This window comes from Otolemur garnettii, unplaced genomic scaffold (genome assembly GCF_000181295.1).
Source record: "Otolemur garnettii isolate 467f Iridium unplaced genomic scaffold, OtoGar3 scaffold00003, whole genome shotgun sequence".
Lineage (NCBI taxonomy): Eukaryota > Metazoa > Chordata > Mammalia > Primates > Galagidae > Otolemur > Otolemur garnettii.
The window spans coordinates 21,362,455-21,385,325 of record NW_003852398.1 but is presented as its reverse complement, the minus strand read 5'-3'; the positions used below and the strand labels follow the sequence as shown (position 1 = coordinate 21,385,325).

The 22,871-nt window shown below is 39.1% G+C and overlaps 1 protein-coding gene across 1 annotated transcript in view; it reads left to right on the top strand.

Moving 5' to 3' along the window:
• MRPL22 (mitochondrial ribosomal protein L22) overlaps window positions 1-15,046 on the top strand; it is a 39,974-nt gene extending 24,928 nt beyond the window's left edge. The window contains exons 4-7 of the mRNA XM_003782009.2: window positions 1,641-1,706; window positions 2,463-2,540; window positions 4,242-4,311; window positions 14,766-15,046. Coding sequence (XP_003782057.1) covers window positions 1,641-1,706; window positions 2,463-2,540; window positions 4,242-4,311; window positions 14,766-14,977 — 426 coding nt within the window. The 3' untranslated portion in view covers window positions 14,978-15,046. The remainder of the gene's footprint in view (window positions 1-1,640; window positions 1,707-2,462; window positions 2,541-4,241; window positions 4,312-14,765) is intronic.
• The last annotated feature ends 7,825 nt before the right edge of the window (window positions 15,047-22,871 follow it).

Sequence of the window (22,871 nt, the reverse complement as noted above, 5' to 3'; positions counted from 1 at the left end):
TTCTCTGTATTTCTTTCTTTTAAACAAAAGTTGAGAATAATCATATGCAATTCAGGTTTAAAGATATCCTACCAGGGGAATCCATGAATTACAATGTTTCTAGGTGGCGCCCGTAGCTCAGTGGGTAGGGTGCTGGCCACATACACTGAGGTTGGTGGTTCAAACTTGGCTCAGGCCAGCTAAACAACAATGACAATTGAAACAACAACAACAAAAATAGCCAGGTGTTGTGGCAGGCGCCTGCAGTCCCTGCTACTTGGGAGGCTGAGATAAGAGAATCGCTTAAGCCCAAGAGTTTGAGGTTGCTATGAGCTGTGATGTAAGGGCACTCGACCCAGGGAAATAGCTTTAGTGTCTGTCTCAAAAAAAAGAGAAAATAAAATGTTTCTATATAAAAGATTTTATTGAGTAGATTAATTTTTGCAGGTTAGTAGCAGTCATGACAGTTCTTCTATCCTTTTCCTTGCTCCCCAGGACACTTTATTGTTGAAAATGCAATTAGGCTATGGCTACAGTTTCAGCTGTCTGCTTCTATTATAACTGAAAGGAAATCTGCTACTCTGCTACATATTAAAAGATGGCCACTTGAGAAAACTCTATTTCTAAGGCATTTGAAAATTTCCAGCAGGAGTCAGAATGTTAGAAAGTTTTGAGATCTCCCTGCTATTGTTTGCGTTAACAAATGTTTTCTATGTTTCAAAAAGTGGCAATATGGTATAGTAGTGGAAAAAAGTGTTTATTATAGTGTCAGAGGGGAACTTTTGAAGGTACTCCTGCTGGGTACTGTATTAGACACTGGCGGGTGCTTCACATACTTTTTTGTTCTTTTTCTGTCCTTCACAAACTTTGTGGTCTTTGATAAGTGGCTTAATTTCTGATTTTCCATTTGTAAAAGGATTATAAAAATGTTTCCTCTGTTAGTTCATAGAGTAAGTTTGAATAACATGAGTCTGAAAGTGCTTTATGAACTATCAGTTGTTTAGTAGATGATTGATTTTAAAAAAAGGCTGTAACATTTTACTTTAGATAGAAGACAATAAAAGCTAACATTTACTGAGAACTTACCATGTGCCAGGCACTATAAAATCCTTTCTTTACATAGGTTATTTTATCTTCTTCAACTTACAGTTTTGTGAGGTATAGGAACCATTATCTTCATTTTAAAGAAGAGGAAGTTTAGGTAGGGAAAGGTTAAGTAGCTCGCCCAAGGTTGTGTAGCTAGTAAATGGCAGAGTGGTGATTCAAACCCAGGCATTCCGAGTCTAGAACCTGTGCTCTTGGGCAAGTACCTAGAATATAAGTTTTTCTTATGAAAACATTCCTGTACCTTTTTTTTTTTATTCTTTTAGCTGGCTAAATGTTTTCAAGGTATTTTCATTTAAATCTTCTACCATTCCTCTGGATAGAAATGTCACAAATGTTGGCACAAATAAGCTGTTTTATAGTTTGTGTTTCTCCCATAGTAATGTTTAAACTTGTGAGATTTTGGAAAAACACAACTTTGTGTAGGGAAGAAGAATCTCCAAATTTTTAGTGATGTTTTTATTTCTTGTAGGACTTTTTGTTTGGCATAGAAAGTGAAAACATTAATAAACCTGCTAAAGTTTTCTTTTCATTTTTCTTGTTTTTCTGTTTGTAAGGAAATCTACCACTGTCGAAGACAAATAAAATATAGCAAAGACAAGATGTGGTATTTGGCAAAATTGGTAAGCTAAAATGACTATTAATTACCAAATAATACCTGTGGGAAAAAGACTATGAGTTCTTCCCCTACCCCTGAGTTTGAAAAATCAAAACTATTTGCCTTGATTTCTCCAAAAAGTGAGGAATATAAGACAGCTGGTAAGTAATCAAAAGAATGATAATTGGTAGGTAATCAAAAAAGAGCTGTTTGATTTTTCTTAATTTTTACCTTCTGAGAAACTAAAGCACATTAGATAGATATTTAAAGTGAAGGCATCAGAAATCTGGCTATAGCCAGTGAATCCAGGAAGCTTGCTTATTTGTAAAAGTTGATTCAACCTATTTTAAAATTATTGCTTTTCAAGTTTATTTCCTGGAAAATGAAATTTGTAAATGAGGAGAGACAAAAACAGCAAATATACATATAAGTGTATTTATCCTGTAGGAGAAGGAGATGCCTTTAATATCTAGAGTGATTATTGCCAGCCTGTGGTCTCCATCACATCTACTTTCTTTTAATGATTAGAGAAACTATTTACAATCTAGGTTTTGTGGTTAAAATGTTTAAGTTTGATTTTGACTTGAAGGTGGTCTCCCTTCTCAAACTTGTTTCTTCTGTTTTGCCTAAGTTCAGTTCACTATTTTTAGAAGTTACTCACATTATGTAAGGCTTTTATTTTTCATGGAAAAGGGACCATTGACTTTGTAAACTTACTTTTTTTTTTTTTTTGGTCAACTAATTTCCTTATTCTCTCTTGTTTATCACCCTTTAATTACAGATACGAGGAATGTCCATTGACCAGGCTTTGGCTCAATTGGAATTCAGTGACAAAAAAGGGGCCCAAATAATTAAAGAGGTAGATTTCAGTCTGGTGGTGGTGGTGGTGGGAATGAGGGATGTAGCTGTCTTGCTGGTATTAGTAAGCTCAGCCTAAATCTTGAATTCCCTGAATTTTCTATTGTAAATACATACTTAGTATAGTATGGATTTAGGGCACTCAGTTTTATTAATGTCTTTATACCTTAGGAATGATGTATGCTTTTGGTATTTTTTTCCTGAAATGAGTTTATTTGCCCCAGATATTTATTTATTTAGTTAGTTACTGTCTATGATGCAATAAATGTTATTTTTAATGATTTGGGACTTGGTATATTTTTGGAAGTTTTTTTTGTGTGTGTGTCAATTCCAACGAGAACTTATGATTTTATAACTACAGTAGTTGAATGGAAAGAGCACTGGACTGGAACTCCAGACTTGGAATCTAGTCTTTTCTCTGATTTTTTCTTAGAAGCACAAGGAAGATACTTAACCAGTCTGGTTCCCTTTCTCTCACTGCTGAACTGTGTGGGATTAGATTAGATAATCTCTAAGACCCTTCTAACTCTAAATGTACCTGATTCACCGGGTACAAATGGTGCTGATAATAATTGTGCTCACTCACTTTAGGCAATTTGTTTCAAAAAGCTGCTTGTCCCTTACCATCTGCATTGGATTATCAGCATTGTTCTCTATATTTTCAGTTAATTTTCACCTAAAGTTTATTCTTACCTTTCAGTTAGTAGGTGACTAGTTGAGATTTGAGATTGATGGATTCAAACTTCTGAGAGATTCCATTGTAATGCTATGGTTTTACTGTATTTAATTCAGTTTAGAATGCATTTGCTAAGTCTGTCACTCAGCCTTGTACTATGTTCTCTGAGTAGAATTTTTTTTTTATTGTTGACAACAATTGTCCTATTTAAAAAAAATTTATTTTCAAGGAAGTTAACTTAATTCAAAATATCTATGGAAAGTAAATTTATGATTAACTTCTTAAAGGAAATTCTCAGGTATGAATTTTTTCTTGTCTGATGTTGTTAATGGTTACTTTGGATCTAATGTTTAAGAAATTTCAATAAGATTTAGCTCTTGAGTTTCAGCAACTTTTTGATAAGTCTTTGACTCAAAGATGTAATGTTCCTTACCAAGGAGTACTGCTTAACAAATGTTGCCATCTCCTTTATAGCTCACACGTGCCATTTAAAACTTAGTAGGATAGACTACGTTCCCTGCATTTATAGTTCTTGTATGAGGAAGGAAAGCTCCCTTTTCTTTAGTTCTCTTATCACTTGATGTTCTCTTGCTTTCTCTTTTTTTTTTTTCCTTATTTTTTGAGATAGAGTCTAACTCTTGCCCAGGCTAGAGTGCCATGGCGTCAGCCTAGCTCATAGCAACCTCAAACTCTTGGGCTCAAGTGATCCTCCTGCCTCAGTAGCTGGGACTACAGGTGCCTGCCACAACACCCAACTGATTTTTCTATTTTTAGTAGAAATGCGGTCTCACTCTTGCTCAGGATGGTCTTGCTTGAAGTCCTGAGCTCAAATGATCCCCCTGCTTCAGCCTCTCAGAGTGCTAGGATTATAGGTCTGAGCCACCATGCCTGGTCTTGATATTCTCTTTTTAAAATTAACTATAAAATGGAGGTATATGATTAGCATCATATTGCTGAGATAATGAGAATTTAATTTCATTTTACTTTGGGTTTAGTCATGTATATGCCTTTCTTTGCTTGTTTAAGGTTCTCTTAGAAGCACAAGATATGGCAGTGAGAGACCACAATGTGGAATTCAGATCCAATTTATATATAGGTAAGATTTTTAATATTCTTAGCATTGGAAAAAAATCTTCCAATAGTAAGCCATATCTTTATCTAACGAACAGTCTTTATTATCTAATTACTCAGAACTTGGTTTGCTGGTGAAAATTGCTGGTAATAACTTATTCTTTAGCGTTAAGCATGTTAATTTATTATAAATGATAATAATTGTGTTTTATTCTTGTTCTGTAATGAGACTGAAATCATAAAACTTATTGCTAATAATTATTAAATAATAGATACCAAGACCGATATATAGAGTGATCTTTTAATCATAATAAAACAAGGAATATAACTGATATTTTTAATATTACTAGATAGATCTTTATATATTTATTTATTTTTTATTTATTTTTTTTTGAGACAGAGTCTCATTATGTCTCCCTTGGTAGAGTGCAGTGATGTCACAGCTGACAGCAACCTCCAACTCTTGGGCTTACATGATTCTCTTGCCTTAGCCTCCCAAGTAGCTGGAACTACAGGTGCCTGCCATAATGCTGGGCTATTTTCTGTTGCAGTTGTCATTGTTGTTTAGCTGGCCGGGGCCAGGTTCGAACCCGCCAGCCTCAGTGTATGTGACTGGTGGTATAACCACTGTGCTACAGGCGCCAAGTCATAACTGATTTCTTTTTTTTTTTTTTGAGACAGAGTCTTACTATGTCACCCTTGGTAGAGTGCCATGGCATTATAGCTCACAGCAACCTCCAACTCTTGGGCTTCAGCAATTCAAAGCGATTCTCTTGCCTCAGCCTCCCAAGGGACTATAGCTGGGACTATAGGCGATTGCCACAACACCTGGCTATTTTTTTTTGTTGTTGCAGTTGTCATTGTTTAGGCCTGGTGAGTTTCGAACCCGCCAGCCTTAATGTATGTGGCTGGTGCTGTGATCACTGTGCTATAAGCGCTGAGCCTTAACTGTTTTTTGTTGTTGTTGTTGTTGTTGTTGTTTTGAGACAGAGCCTCAAGCTGTCGCCCTAGGTAGAATGCTGTGTCCTCACAGCTCATAGCAACCTCTAACTCCTGGGCTTAAGCGATTCTCCTGCCTCAGCCTCTCAAGGATCTGGGACCATAGGTGCCCACCACAACACCTGGCTATTTTTTTGGTTTTAGTTGTCATTGTTGTTTGGCAGGCCCCGGCTGGATTCGAACCCACCTGCTCTGGTGTATGTGTCTGGTGCCCTAGCCGCTTGAGTTACAGGCAGCGGGTTTTTTTTTTTTTTTTTTAAAGAAATTAAGTTCTTTGTCAACCAGAAGGAGGTAAATAAATGATCACAGGTGGACTTAAAAAAATCTTTTATTTACAGTGTGCCAAGCCAGATGTCTAATCCGTAAAGATGTCCTATAATTTAACCTTCCAATTATCAGAATAGAAGATCTGCTGAGTTATAAAAGGCTCAGATGACCCAAATGTGTTTGTTCCTCTTTGTTATTACATCCTGAAGCATTATCTCTGCTTTTATATGCTTGTTCCATATTAAATTAAATTAAGTGAAAATGCTTTGGGAAGCAGGATGCACTGTACAGATGTAAGGGATTTTTTTGCAGCTACCTTCACACAGCAGTTTTTCCCAGAATTTAGATCAACATTTATTCCCTTTCATCCCTCCCAGTCCCACAGTGAAGTGGAGTTGTTGTTGGGATTACTGGTTTCTGCTCACGACAGCAGCATTACTCCTGACTCAGCAGGTTTGTGATCAAACAGAGATGTTGATGTTGATGCAAAATTTTCTCAATCTGTCAAACTACATATAAGAAGTACTATTTTATCTAAACATATTTTAAATTCAAGATATGGGGAATTTGTATTCTCCATATTTGGGGGGGGAGCTGAATTACAGGGGAAATTAGTTATACTTTATAATTTTTCAACAATTAGAGAAAAAAAGATCATCTGAATTCTACTTCCTCTGCCCTACTGGAGATAATTTCCCTGGTTAGGTTAAAATCTCATTTCACCTCACCTGGAATTAATGCTGGCAACCATGCTTCCTTCTGAAATTCAAATTAGTTATGATTTTCAATTGAAATATTCTAAGGCTGAATCTTGTATAATTTTATTCTGATACATGTACAGACATAGAGGGAAACCAAAATGGCAACTCAGAAGGTAGAGGGCCACAGTGGTTAATCATAAGCATTATCTTCTGGGAGTAGCATGAATAAATAATGCTGGGAGGGCTCAGAATCATTAGAAAGGCTGAAATGGATGAGAAGCAAGACTCTTTGCTCAAAACTGCTTGGTGATCTTTCCTGCTCTATGACTTTAATTATCAAATCAAACTTAATTGATTTTATTCAGTTTTAAAGGCATATGGGATTCTTAGCTGATAGACCTAGTAGTGGACTTAAGATATAAATGAAGTAGGGTTTGTCTTTTAAATCTTTATCAATAACTGTCTGTAAATCCTTTTCAATAATTGCAGTAAAGAGAAGTAGGATAAGGAGCTTAATCCTGTCATTTCAAATGAAGGAGCAAAGTCCAGTGTTGTCATTAAGCAAAAACATTCCTTATGACATGTCTACTGAAAAAATCTCTGCCCTGCATTCTCTTTCCATTTAGTTCTGTGTTAAAGCCACTTTTCCTAAGTAGGGTTAATACATTAGGATTTGTCTCATGGTTTAAAAAATATAAATTCACTAAGTATTTTGATGCCTAATTGCATCATCAAAAGAAATGAGTACCCTTAGGAAGATGAAATACCTTACCATGACATGTCAAATATTTCATCCCTATATTTGTTAGACTTCCTCAATAAGAATTATCTGAAGTGTCTCAGGGCTTGCAGCACAGTGGTTATGGCGCAGGTCACATGCACCCGAGGGTGGGGGGTTCTAACCTGGCCCAGGCCAGCTAAACAACAATGACAACTGCAACAACAACAACAACAACAACAAGTCAGGCTGGCACTGGGCCCCAGCACTCTACCTAAGGCGATAAAGTGAGACTCTGTCTCTTAAAAAAGAAAAAATGCTCATCGTCCCTAGTCATCAGAGAAATGCAAATCAAAACCACTTTGAGATATCACTTCAGTGAGATAGCCCATATCACAAAGTCCCAAAGCTGCAGATGTTGGTGAGAGTGTGGAGATAGGGAGCACTTATACACTGTTGGTGGGATTGCAAACTAATATAGCTTTTCTGGAAAGAATTATGGAGAATCCTCAAAGAGCTAAAAGTAAACCTTCCATTTGATCTTGCAATCCCATTACTAGGTATCTGTCCAGAAAAAAAAAAAATTATTTTGCCATAAGGACATTTTGCACTTGAATGTTTATAGCAGCTCAATTTGCAATCACAAAGATGTGGAAACAACCAAAGTGCCCATCAACCCATGAATGGATTAATAAATTGTGTGGTGGCTCGGCGCCTGTGGTTCAAGCGGCTAAGGTGCCAGCCACATACACCTAAGGTGGCAGATTCGAATCCAGCCCGGGCCTGCCAAACAACAATGATGGCTGCAACCAAAAAATAGCCGGGAGTTGTGGCGGGCGCCTGTGGTCCCAGCTACTTGGGAGGCAGAGGCAGGAGACTCGCTTGAGCCCAGGAGTTAGAGGTTGCTATGAGCTGTGATGCCACGGCACTCTACCCAGGGGGACAGCTTGAGTCTCTGTCTCCCAAAAAAAAAAAAAATTGTGTGGTATATGAATACCATGGAATACTATTCAGACATAAAAAGATGGAGACTTTACATCTTTTGTACTTACCTGGATAGAGTTGAAGAATATTCTTCTTAGCAAAGTATCTCAAGAATAGAAAAACAAGCATCCCATGTATTCAATGCTATTTTGAAACTAGTAGATGAAGAGCTGTAGACACACATGAGAGGAAAATCACAAATTCAAGAATGGCAGCGAAATCAGAGAGGAAGGCGCTCATTAACTCCCACCTAATGATACAATGTAGGGGTATATGTCACACCTCCTGGGTGAAGGACTCAAATACAACTTGGACATTTACTAACTAACACAAAGTAACCTAATCATATTAATATTAATCTAGGGGAAAAAAGAATTATCTGAGGATCTCAGGGTTTTTTGTTGTTTTTTGTTTTGGGGGGAGAGACAGAGTCTTACTCTGTTATCCTGGCTAGGGTGCAGTGGCATCATTATGGTTCACTGCAACCTCAAATTCCTGGGCTCAAACAATCCTGCTTCAGCCTCCCAAGTAGTGGGGCCTACCGGCTTGCACCATGATGCTCATCTAATTTTTCAATTTTTAATAGAGATGGGGTCTCACTCAGGCTGGTTTAAAACTCCTGAGTTCAAGCAATTCTCCCGCCTCAGACTCCTAGAATACTAGGATTACAGGTGTAAACCACTGTACCCAGCCCTCATCTGAGGTTCTTAATAAAAATACAGATTCCCAGGCCACAGATCCATAGGGTCTGAAACTCCAGGGGAGAGGTCTGGGAAGCTATTTATTTATTAAGTACCTCCTTGTATTTTTGGAAAAGGTCTGGTCATTGCATTCCATAGACTTCTATTAGAGTTTAGAAAGATTAGCTACTTTCTAGCTACCATTTCAATTCACTTTGGCCCTGTCAGTACCCTGAAATAAGTGTAGGCTTGTTAAGGGAAGTGCTTTTTTGGTTGCGTATGTTCTCACGCAGTGATTCTTTCAAGTGCCTATTATTGGTCTAAAGCTAATACCTGGTGTTTCATGACCACAGATTTAGAAAGTTCATTTCCTTTTCTGACTTACATAATGACTAATGACATTGTGAATAGGCCTTAACAAGTGGACATGGACTAATAAAATGTCCCTGCTTAGTGATTTATGGCATCTAAAGTGAAATCACTTTAAGGAAAGTGATCGATTGGCCTGGAACATCAGTCTTCTGGGCTAACAGTGATAAGCTTAGTAGGGGATTGCTGCTTTTGTTAAAATTTAAAAATTTTCATTAACCTAAATACTAGTAATAGGAAATATTGGCAATATTTTAAATACATGATACCTGTTGGCATTATCTTTAGAAGAGCACAGGTTGTTCTCATTTTTTTTTTGAGACAGAGTCTTACTTTATCGTCCTCAGTAGAGTGCCGTGGTGTCACACAGCTCATAGCAACCTCCAACTCCTGGGCTTAGGCAATTCTCTTGCCTCAGCCTCCCCAGTAGTTGGAACTACAGGCATCCTCCACGGCACCTGTCACAGCACCCAGCTATTTTTTGTTATTGTTGCAGTTTGGCTGGGCTGGGTTTGAACCTGACACCCTCGGTATATGGGGCCTGCGCCCTATTTACTGAGCAACAGGCACTGCCCGGTTGTTCTCATTTTTGAGATGTCATTCAAATAGTATTTGAGTTCCTTCAGTGTGCATACTACCACATAATTAGGTGATGGTATATCTTTTATATCCATGTAGGACAGTGGTTCTCAAGCTTTCTAATGCCGTGATGTATTTTCATTGTTATAAAGGGGTTGTGACCCACAGGTTGAGAACCGTGGTGTAGAGTGTCCAACCTTTTTTCTTCTCTCTACATACAACACATAAGCTACAGGTTGGACACTCTGCCACATCTAGCACTTACAGTTTTGTTCTTTGATATTAGTATCTCTTTGGAAGAAACATAAATTATTGTTCTGAGTTGGAATAAAACTGTGGACACCATTAGTATTATATGTAGTTGAAAACCTGAATCCTATTTCAGAATTTGAGCAAATTTACTAGGTACCTCTGTTAGCAGATAATGTATTTCAAAATACATTGTGGATCACGAACTTTAGGAGCATTACAAAAGGAATATAGGCTGGGCATCCAGCTCATACTTATAATCCTAGCAGTCTGGAAGGCCAAGGCAGGTGGATTGCTCGAGCTCAGGTGTTTGAGACCAGCCTGAGCAAGAGCAAGACCCCTGTCTCCAGAAAATAGCCAGGTGTTGTGGTGGGTACCTGTAGTCTTAGCTACGTGGGAGGCTAAGGCAAGACTATCATTTGAGCCTAAGAGTTTGAGGTTGCTGTGAGCTATGACGCCACAGCACTCTACTGAGGGCAACAAAATGAGCAAATATAAAAGGAATATAAATTTGGTATTTAGTTGAAAGGTGACTTTTACAGATAAAAACAAATACAAAGATGACATACAATTTGAGACCAAAGGGAAATACATATAAATGGTATTGTTCGAGAAAAAAAGGTGAATATGGGTTAGAATAGTTACGGACATTTTCTGAAAAAATTTGGCTTTTGAAGATAGGCTTTTGGAGATCTAGAGAAATGCTTAGGAGAAGAACAGATTTTCAATGTGGTAACAAGATATGCAAAGGCACATAGGTTGGAATAACCAGTAATTGTGTGGTACAGTGAGTAGAATGGTGTAAAGGAAGTAGATGTAGAGGATGAGCTAGAGTAGATTAAAATTGGTCAGGTAAGTTGGTCTTAGATTCTAGAGGGCTGACCGTAGTAGGCTGTGGCATTTGGTTCAAACTGTATTGAAGAAGTTGAGCAAGGGATTTATGTATGTATGTATGTACATATGTGTATATATATTTATTTAGAGTCTCTGTCACCCTGGGTAGAGTACCATGACATCATTATAGCTCATAGTATCCTCAAACTCTTTGGCTCAAGTGATCCTCTTGCCTCAGCCTCCTGAGTAGCTGAGACTACAGGAGCCCACCACAATGTGGGGCATTTTCTTTTTTTTTTTTTTGAGACAGAGCCTCAAGCTATCCCCCTGGGTAGAGTGCTGTGGCATCACAACTCACAGCAGCCTCCAACTCCTGGGCTCAAGCTAGTCTCCTGCCTCAGCCTCCCAGGTAGCTGGGACCACAGGTACCCGCCACAACACCCCGCTAGTTTTTGGTTGCAGCCGTCATTGTTGTTTTGATGGGCCCAGGCTGGATTCGAACCTGCCACCTTAGCCACTTGAGCCACAGGCACTGAGCCTTTTATTCTGTTTTTAGTAGAGAAGGGATCTTGTTCTTACTCAGGCTGGTCTAGAACTCCTGAGCTCAAGCAGTCCACCTGCCTTGGCTTTCCAGAGTGCTAGAAGGATTACAGGTATGAGCTGTCACACCTGGCCAAGGGGATCTATTTTTATTAAATAATAAGAAGGTATTAAAGTAATGTTTCAACTATTAGTAGTAGTTTTGAAATTGTGCTCTGTGGGGAGTATAGGGGTGAAACCCTTGATATCTTGGTCACTGTTATAACCTTAGAGCCCCAAACAGAGCCTCGTACCTAGTAGGAATTTAGAAATATTTGTTGATTGAATGAATGGCACAGTTTTGGATCTTCCCTAACCAATGTTTCAATTGAAACAGTATCAACATATACCACTGGTTTTTTTTTTATATATTGAGCTTCTACATATTGTTTCTTTAAAAAATTTTTTTTCCATATTTTTTCATTTTAGTTGGAATGGTTCCATATGCAAAAGCAGCTTGAAACCCCTAACATACAGGATTAGTATCAGAAACCAGTTTGGAAGCTGTGCTCATAAAGCCTGATTTCATTCACACCACGGGGCAGCTATGTTGGGCATTCCTATTGCAGTAATTAAAGAATCCTGGTGTTTCAAAAGAATTCATGTTTTTGTTTTTATATAAAGAAATAATATATGTGCTGTAAGATAGGCAGACAATCTTTTATGGCTTTTAGATGAAATCATGACCAGCATTTAGCAGGTATTAAGCTTCTGCTTTTCTGCAGATACCTATAGCTTGTATTTGGGGGGAAATAGACCGTGATTGGGCGGGTCATTATTTTTCTTTCTCTTTTTTTTTTTTTTTTTTTGGAGACAGAGGCTCAAGCAAGTCTCCTGCCTCCGCCTCCCAAGTAGCTGGGACCACAGGTGCCCGCCACAACACCTGCCTATTTTTTTTGGTTGCAGCCATCATTGTTGTTTGGTGGGCCCGGGCTGGATTCGAACCTGCCTCCTTAGGTATATGTGGCTGGCGCCTTAGCCACTCGAGCCACTTGGCTTGAGCCAAGCCGTCATTGTTTTTCAGTAGGTTATTTAGTGCTGCACAATTAGCTACTTTTGATATTTCTTTCACTGGATTGGTGTTTGTTATCCTCAGAGTATTTGGAAATTGGTATGGTTGGGTAGAGTAGCAATTTTTGGATAGTAGCAGGTATCACGTTTGTACAATGTGTTTTAGAAATTTTCTACTCTATTTTCAGTCTCACTGTTCTTATTTGTAGATTTCCTTTGGACAGGTTGATCCAGGGTACCTGATGGTGTTTTATTACCAAGTGCTTCATGTAATGTTGCTTTGTCTTTGGAAATTCTTAAACTTATTTTTCAGTTCTCACTGGATGAAGTGGACATAATTAAGGGCAGTAGCTCTTTTCTTATCTCACAAAGACTCTAGGCAGTTTTCTTTTCTTTTTTTGTTTTGACTGAGTCTCACTTTGTTGCCCTTAGTAGAGTGCTATGACGTCACAGCTCACAGCAACCTCAAACTCTTGGACTCAAACAATTTTTTGCCTCAGCCTCCCAAGTAGCTGGGTCTACAGGGCCCACCACAATGCCTGGCTGTTTTTAGAGATGGGGTCTCGCTCTTGCTCAGTCCGGTCTCAAATCCATGAGCTCAGGCAATCCACCCGCCTTGGCCTCCCAGAGTGCTGGGATTACAGACGTGTGCCCCTGCACCCAGCCTCTAGGCAGTTTTCTTTCCTTTTTTTTTTTAAAGAGACAGAGTCTCACTTTGTTGTCCTTGGTAGAGTGCTGTGATGTCACAGCTCACAGCATCCTCCAGCTCTTGGGCTTAGGTGATTATCTTGCCTCAACCTCCTGAGTAGCTGGGACTATAGGCGCCCACCACAATGCCCAGCTATTTTTTTTGTTCCAGTTTGGCTGGGGCCGGGTTTGAACCTGCCACTCTATGAGGCCATTGCCCTACTCACTGAGCCACAGGCGCCACCCCTAGGCAGTTTTCCTAATCACTTTCATCCTTAGTTTTTTCTATGGTAAAGCTGGAGGCGTCTAGAGAAACCCACTTCATCAAAGGAAGGGTTTCTAGAGGGTTGTCAAATGCGTATGTTGATATAGTCCTTATATTTGTAAAATTATGTCACAGTAAGAATATAAGAATGGTGAGTGTTGCAGTAGATAATTTCATATGTATTCTATAGATGTTTACCTTTCTAAAAGGCTTATTAACTCAAAAAGTAATGGATTACATATATTCAGAGAATAGAAGGTGACTACTACTATTAATTTATTATGGGTGAACAAGCAAATAGATTTCTCCTTATGTACTATTAAAAGGTTCTTTAAATTTTCAAGGTGAGACTTTGATACGCAGAATGGGATAGAAGAGCTGAGGGGCAATTGTAATGCTGGAGTTCTTAAAACTGTCTGTGAATCAGAATTTCAGGGGAGGAGTGGAAGTAGGTGTGTTTGGTCAGGATGTACCCCAAATATACTAAATTAGAATCCTCAGAGGTGGGGGGGGGGGCTGTCTCGGCATTTGCAGTTTAAATATGTTCTGTAGGTAGTCTGATGTAGCTGGTCTAAGGACCAGCATTTGGAAACCATTGGTTCTAGTGGCTTCTCATCACAAATAGAATAAAATCAATAGTCCTTGCGTTAGCCTTCTGGGCCGTAAATAATCTTGCCCCTGCCTTTATCTCTGATCTCTTCCCCTGGTTTGTCCACTCTTCCTTTTGCTTACTATGCTTCAGCATGCCAGTTTTCTTTCTTTTCCTAAAACAAGCCATTGTACATTCCTAGCACTAGGCCATTGGACTTGCTATTTTCTCTGCCTCTGCCTGGAATACTGTACCCTTAGATGTACTTTTTTTTTGAGACAGATTTTCCCTTAGTAGAGTGCTGTGCCATCATAGCTCACAGCAGCCTCAAACTCTTGGACTCAAGCAATTTTCTTGCCTCAGCCTCCCAAGTTGCTGGGACTCCAGGCACCCACCACAACGCCTGGCTATTTTTAGAGATGAGGTCTCGCTCTGGCTCAGGCTGGTCTCAAACGCATGAGCTTAGGCAGTCCACCCACCTTGGCCTCCCCGAGTGCTGGGATTATAAGTGTGAGCCTCCATGCCCAGCCTCTACCTTTAGATATTTGTATGGATGATTCATTTTAGTCCATGGATGATTCATTTTAGTCTTAGGTCAAATGTCTCTTCCCTCAGGGATGCCTGTTGACACTCCCAGTCTGAAGTTGTCCCCATGTACCCCAGCAATCTCTGTCATATCATTTCAACTTATTTTATTCATAGCTCTTGTGTTTAACTGAAATTATCATTTTATTTTTTTTCCTTTCCCCTCTGAATGTAAACTGCACAGAGCAAGGGCTTTGCCAGTCTTGTTTACTCTTGTCTCTCTAACACTAGAATGTGTCTAGTTCTTAGTGCTCAAGATAGACTTGTTTGGAGACAAGCTTCCTCTAGCCATCCACTGAGCTCATGGAAAGAACAGAAATTCCTCAGCTGATTAAGCTGTGGTTAGTGATCATTTACTATGATTCTTTTTCTTTCCTATCTAGCTAAGTCCACTTCAGGGCGAGGCCAGTGCCTGAAACGCATCCGCTATCATGGCAGAGGTTACTTTGGGATCATGGAGAAAGTTTATTGCCATTATTTTGTGAAGTTGGTGGAAGGACCCCCACCTCCACATGAGGAACCGAAGACAGCCGTCGCTTACGCCAAAGAGTATGTTCAGGAGCTTCGCAACCGGACCATCATTCATACTCTATGATGGGGGTGCTCAGACTCCACAGTGTATATATTTTGCCATTTGTTTTCTAAAAATAAACAAAATTTAAAGACAAATGATTTTTATGGATTTATCATTGAATTATTGAAACATTTTCTATAACTTCTAGTTTTATGTGAATATTTATTTACAAGGCTTTGCCTATCTCTCTTAAGCCTCTGGGCAAACTTGTATGCATGTGCATCTTGAAAGGAGAAATCATTTTTAAACATAATAATAAACTATAATTGAGGAGGACCCCTCGGGCAATTGAAGCAATGTCAAAAATGCACTTTTGGGACCGGATCAAACTTAAAAGTTTCTGCACAGCCAAGAACACAGTAAATAAAGTGGGTAGACAGCCCTCAGAATGGGAGAAGATATTTGCTGGTTATGTCTCCGACAAAGGTTTAATAACCAGAATCCACAGAGAACACAAACGTATTAGCAAGAAAAAAACAAGTGATCCCATCTTGGTGGGCAAGGGACTTGAATAGAAATTTCTCTAAAGAAGAGAGGTGCATGGCCTACAGATATATGAAAAAATGCTCTCCATCCTTAATCATCAGAGAAATGCAAATCAAAACTACTTTGAGGTACCACCTAACCCCAGTAAGATTAGCCCATATCACAAAATCCCCAAACCAGAGATGTTGGTGTGGATGTGGAGAAAAGGGAACACTTCTACACTGCTGGTGGGAATGCAAATTAATTCGTTCCTTTTGGAAAGACATCTGGAGAACACTGACAGAACTAAAAATAGACCTGTCATTTGATCCTGCAATTCCTTTATTAGGTATATATCCAGAAGACCAAAAATCAAATTACAACAAAGATATTTGTATCAGAATGTTTATTGCAGCCCAATTCTTAATTGCTAGGTCAGGAAGGAGCCCAAATGCCCATCGATCCATGAATGGATCAATAAATTGTGGTACGTGTAAACCATGGAATACTATGCAGCCCTAAAGAAGGATAGAGACTTTACCTCCTTTGTGTTTGTATGGATGGAATTGGAAAATGTTGTTCTTAGCAAAGTATCTCAAGAATGGAAGAAAAAGTATCCAATGTATACAGCCCTACTTTGAAACTAATTCATAGCTTTTATAGGAATGTCATAATCTAATTATAGCCTTAGAATATGGGAAGGGGTTGGGAGGGGAAGGTGAGGAGGGTGGATGGGGGAGGGAGCGATATTGGTGGGGTCACCTCTATGGTTATCTTACAAGGGTACAAGTGAATCTAAAAGCAGAGGATGAATGTTTTGACTCAGTAACTAGGAAAATGACATGAAGGTTATGTTGACCAGTTTGATGAGAGTATTTCAAAATGTATATGAAGACAGCACACTATACCCCATGATTGCATTAATGTACATAGTTATGCTATAAGAAATTTTAAAAAGCCAATAATAAACTATAATTTAGAAGGTTTTTTGAGTACCTTATGAAGAGAATGTTAACTTTCCAACTAGTGTCTTGCAGGTGGCAAGTTTGATACTGGACTTGAATGTTACAGGATAAGAAAGCTTGTCCTTATTGCACTTGATTTTGATCGGGGGAAGGTATAGTGGAGGCTAGCATGGCTAAATGTTGTTTCATTGTAGTATTTTAGGGTTCAGTGGTTCTGTCTTTCCTTTCACTATTGGCAGAGGCTCTTGGGTAAGGAGTTATATTTTCCTTTACTATTTTAGCAGTAATTTGAAATTGTAAGAGTTAATTAGCTATTCTAATCTAAAACTCCAAAAACCCTTTAACTTCGAGTTTCTGTTGAAAGTTAAAGTCTATTTTTATGTAAAGCACTCAACCAACAGTGCTTTACACTGTTGAATATCTTGTTTAGGATTGATTTCATTGTTGGGGAATCCTTGAGGGTATAAAGAACTAGATTACACTGCTTGGATTTGTTAGGTAAAGTCTCTCTTATAATTGTGTCCCAAGAGGTGTGTCACACACTGTGACCCCCCCCACTCCCTTCCCTCTCTCTCCTTACCTCTTTCCCCTACCCTGTTCCTCCAGCCCCCACCATGTACTAACATCAGTTGTCCTCATATCAGAATTGAGTACATTGGATTCTTGCTTCTTCATTCTTGTGATGCTTTACTAAGAAGAATGTTAATAAAAAAGATGTAAAGTCACCATATTTTTAGTGGCCGAATAGTATTCCATGGTATACATACACCATAGCTTGTTAAACCATTCCTGGATCCGTGGGCATTTAGGTTGTTTCCACAATTTGGCATTTGTAAACTGAGTTGCAATAAACAGTCTTGTGCAAATGTCCTTATGATAAAATGATTTTTTTTCTTCTGGGTAGATGCCCAGTAATGGGATTGCAGGATCAAATGGGGATTGATTAATTTTTCAGGATGAGGCTCGGCACCTGTGGCTCAAGTGGCTAAGGCGCCAGCCATGTACACCTAAGATGGCAGGTTCGAATCCAGCCTGGGCCTGCCAAAACAATGACAGCTGCAACCAAAAAATAGCTGGGCATTGTGGCGGGCGCCTGTGGTCCCAGCTACTTGGGAGGCAGAGGCAGGAGACTCGCTTGAGCCCAGCAGTTGGGGATTGCTGTGACCTGTGATGCCACGGCACTCTACCCAGGGGGACAGCTTGAGGCTCTGTCTCAAAAAAAAAAATTTTTTTTCAGGATGAATTCATTTACTGTACTGAGAAATTCAACTAATCTCAGCATTGCATTCTAATGTAAGGCAGTAGGTGGCGCTCAGTCACCTCTTGTTTACAGAAAATAGTTTCTAATTAGAGTGTTCAACACCAGCTGGCTCTCATTGATACACATGTTTTCATTGGCAAGAAGCACTCTGTGGCCACAGCCCTAATCCAGTGTTTCTCAAATCTTTTTATGCAAAGGAAGAATTTGGAGTGCCTGCTTGTTAATGCAGTCTTCTGGGCCCCCACACCAGTGATTCTGATTCACTAGGTATAGGGGGGCTAGCAGAGCTAGTTTGAGAAATTTGTGTTTTAAATAAGCACTTCAGGTGATTCTGTTGTAGGGGAGTATGCTTTGAGAACACTACTCTAGGAGAATCAAGAATGTAGTTTTAGTGCCGTGTTTTAAGATAGCATTAATAATGCCTCGTATTTACTGAGACCTTGCAATTTGCCAAGTTCTGTGCTAGTATTTTACAATGTCCTGAAAATGTAGGTATTGTTTTGCCACTTTGCAAAGTGGAAGAACTGAAGCACACAAAATTCAAATACTGATCATGGAGCCACACAGCATGTAAATACAGAAGCTATGATTTAAATCAGATTTGTAAAGTACCTGGTTTGCATACCTAATAAATATATAGCTGGAGTTAACCTAATACATGGGTAGAAAGGCATTAGGGCTCGGTGGAATAATCCAAGGTTAAGGACAGACTTATTCTGGGTTCTACACTGTTGTAGCATGGAGTCGTGGAAATAACACTAGAGTGGAAAGGTGGACTTCCTTCTGGTCTTTGTGTGCTTGTTAGCCAGGAAGAAGACTCTGGGGAAGTCCCTTCCCTAGGTAGCTTCCATTTCATTCATCTGTGAGGCTCAGTGTTCTTTGTAGACAAACTTCTTCAGAATCACTTGAAAAATTTGTTTAAAAACACATTTCTGGGCCCTATTCTCAGACTAAGTGAATCAGAAGCTTTAGTGTGGGAGACCAGGGAACCTGTACTTTTAACAGATGCCCCAGCAGTTTGCATGTTGGAGAATCATCAGTGGAGAATCACTCTATGCTTCAGTGGAAATGCTCCATGAATCTTAGTCTTGGAGCTATGACTTCCTTGGATGGCACTATGAACACTGTAACTAAATTATGTAAATGAAGGCACTGCTTCAATCAGGCTATTGAAGCTATTTTGAATGAGGTAAGGAAAAAACAGGCCTTGGATGCTAATGAAGAAAATTTGCTTGTGATCTAAGGTTACGACTTCATTTGGAACTGCTTCTAGTATATTGTAAAGAATCGGTAGTACTTAACTAAGTGGTACTGTTTTAAGCACTTTATGTAAATGTTTAGAACTTTTCATATTTAGATAAATATTACATACATATTCATAACTTTACATGTTTAGAAACTAACACTTATTCTTTAATCGCATCTCTGAATGCTTGTAATTTGTCTCTTTTCCAAAGAATTATGGTAGACTCAAACTTTTGTCGCTGGGGTACAGCATATTCAGAAAGCATCCCAGTCACAAGTAAACGGCTCAATAAATGATCAGCTGCTGAAGTTGCCCAAGTAACTCCCACCAGGGCAAGAAATAGAACATGAATAACAGCCCTAAAGTCCTCTTTGTGCCCTCTCCCAATCACCAACCCCCCCCTTTTCTCCATAAAGGTAATTATTATTTATTTATTTTTTGAGACAGAGCCTCAAGCTGTCCCCCTGGGTAGAGGGCCGTGGCATCACAGCTCACAGCAACCTCCAACTCCTGGGCTCAAGCTAGTCTCTTGTCTCAGCCTCCCAAGTAGCTGGGACCACAGGCACCCGCCACAACACCCCGCTAGTTTTTGGTTGCAGCCGTCATTGTTGTTTTGATGGGCCCAGGCTGGATTCGAACCTGCCACCTTAGCCACTTGAGCCACAGGCGCTGAGCCCATAAAGGTAATTATTAACCTGACTACTAGGGTGTATGTGTATTAGATTTTTATTTTTATTTATGTATTTATTTCTGAGACAGAGTCTCAGTCTGTAACCCTTGGTAGAGTTCCATGGTGTCTAAGCTCACAGCAACCTCAAACTCTTGGGCTTAAGTGATCCTCTTGGCTCAGCCTTCCAGAGTGCTGGGACTATAGGTGCCTACCATAACACCTGGCTATTTTTTTTTTTTTTTTAAGAGACAGGGGTCCTGTTCTAACTCAGGCTGGTCTCAAACTTGTGAGCTCAGGCAATCCACCAGCCTTGGCCTCCCAGAGTGCAGGGGCTACTGCACCCAGACAGGGGCCACTGCACCCAGCCCAGATTTTTAAATGAAAAGAATTTCTTTCTTCTTTGTTTGTTTGTTTGTTTGTTTGTTTTTTTAGAAGCAAGGTCTCACCCTGTCACCCAAGCTGTTCTCAACCTGACCTCAAGCCATCCTCCTACATCAGCTTCCTTATTAGCTAGGAATACAAGTGTGCCAGCCACCATGCTTAGCTAATTTTTTAATTTTTTTGTAGAGATGTGGATTCACTATGTTGCCCAGGCTAGTCTCAAATTCTTGTCCTCAAGCAATCCTTTCCCCTTGGCCTTCCAAAATGCTAGGATTACGTGTGTGAACCACTAGGCGCAGCTCAGATTTTTTAGAAAAGGTCAGCGTTTGTTGTTTCAACTCAGCATAGTTTATTGAGCAACCATTATATGTCAAGTGCTCAGGATACAGGCAGTAAACAGTAAATACAGCCCCTGTCCCAAGAAACTCACTCTCTGGTGGGAAAGACACACAGTTAATTGGACATTGTAAGTATTTAATGTGCTGAGTAGTAACAAATTCGGAGGGATAGGAGAAGCTATTGGAGCAGACGTCTGAAAGATAATTACTAGTTCTTTATTTTATTAAAGAGATATAATGCGCGGGAGGGCAAAATCAATATACGGAGCAGTAGAGGGTTATGTTACAATGCCAACTCAAGGGGTTTTGTTTTTAGCAATATAAACATTAAGACCAATTTATCCTCCCACACATTAAAATCTATGTGGATATGGGATGCAGTATGGGGTATATACTATTTTGGAGTTGACTCAGATTCAGCAAACTTTATAAGGCTCCAGCTTAGCCCAAGAGTAAATCATGTTTTATTTCACAATGTTTTGCAAAATAAAATGGATATGTATTTCTGCAAGGGATGAAGAGTAATTAAATTTTTCTATGCATTTCATTTTAATACAGAAATTGTGCTAATTTTAGTTGACTAACAGCGGCTTAATCACATGTGGGTTTAAAACAGGAAATATTTTTGTGATAGGTGAGCATGGGGACAGATTCCAAAGCAAGAGAAAATTGCACATGAGGTAACCTGAACACTTCTAGACATGGACCTCTTCAACTTATCTCCCTGATGTAACTGTCCAGGAGCATCTTAGTGAATCTTTTTCACTGTGACTATGGCACAGAGCACAGGTGGTTAGTTTTCATGGCTGAGAGCTCTATACCTCTGACATTTCTGTTTGAGAGAGGTTCTTAAGCCAGTCTACTATGATTCTGTTAATGTATAATTTAGGATATATCTGTTATGATATTACAAATACTTTGAATGAAAGTAAGGAAATATTGGTAAGTGAATTATACTTGTACATTAAAATAAAATTTTTTTAAATGTTTGTGCAATAGGGACTTGTATGAATTATTATTTTCAGTATGCCCCAAGGAGGGTCATAAAAATTCCACTTTGGAAAGGAAAAATGGCAAGATGAATACCAAAGAAAGTGGAATTTTAAGGAAAAGGTTTTAAATGAACCATAAAAGGTTGTTTATGCATGGTGGAACATATTCTGCAGTCAATTTTACAAAATTTCTAAACTTTCCAAAGATCATTTATAAATTCTAGGTCTCCATGGTAGATTCCAAGGTAAGAAATCCTGATTTAAATTATTTAATTTATCTGTCTAGTCACAGTTCTTTACAACATGACTGTGTAGTGCCTCTTGTTAAGAGACGTATCTTTGAATTTGGGCTGGCTTTGTAACTTCTTTAACTAACACAATATAGCAGAAGTGGCAGCTTGCCAGTTTTCAGCCTCGGCCTCAGAGGTTTTTCTTGCCTCCTTTTTTTCCTGAACCTCTGCTTATGCCATTTAAACTAGCCCAGGCTAATGTGTTGAAGCATTAGAGACCACATGAAAGAAGTTCTGGGCTCCTGACAGCCACCCAACCCCTACACATGTGGGAGAGCCCAGCCTACATCACAGCTGCCTGCCCAAGCAAAAACTGACCGCAGAAGAATGAATGAGCCCAGTGGAAACTAGGAAAGCCACCACAAACTGATCAATAGGCTCATGAACAATAATAACTGCTTATGGTTTAAGCACTGAGATCTGAGATGGTTTGCTACACAGTAATAGCTGTGATAAATATTTCAAACTTAGTACCCTATGGAGAATAACTGTCCTTTTAAAATGGCTATAAAAATTTATGAAATTGATCCTAGGTTTATTACAAAGAAGAATTTAATAGATTCTTCTAAATAGGAATTATATAGACTACTGCCCTAAAACTAGACATTTTTTCTTTTTAAAAAAAGTTTGTATTAAAAAGTACTTGATAATTGAATACTACTCACTTTTGGTTCTTTGGGAAAAAAGATCATGGAAATGGACAGATCTATGAAGATCTTCTATTCAATGAAGATATACAAATGGAAAAATTGGGTACGGAACAAAGGCATATAGCATACAGAGATTAAGAATCTGATGTAGGAATTATTCTGCCATTCTTTTGCCACCTGGTTCACTGGATAATTCTATTGCCAACTTGGTTGACCTGGAAGTATATTTCCCCAAATCCCCCTTATGGTTCCAGGTTAGAATTCACCAAAAGATGAACCAAAGCATCCTATTCCAGTGTCTCATAAGACTAAGCAAAGGGGAATTATCACAGACTATCAAATAGCTGAATGAATCTCGAAGGAGGCCCAAGAGTAGAGTTTATAGCTATATAGCCAGGAACAATGAAATTGGGTGATACAATCAGGAAAAAACCTCCCTTCCCACAACAGGGTTGTTGTAGTGAAAGACTATCCATGATACTATGGATTTGGAACCAGGATTCCACCATAGCTGTTCCAAAAGGGCCAGATGTTTATGTACTATCTTGGTAGAATATGTATACTTTTCTGGAAGTATTTCTCCACATTGTTATCTTCCGTCACTGAATATTGCATAGGTATAAATGATTGAGATATGCCATATGAGTGAAACATGGC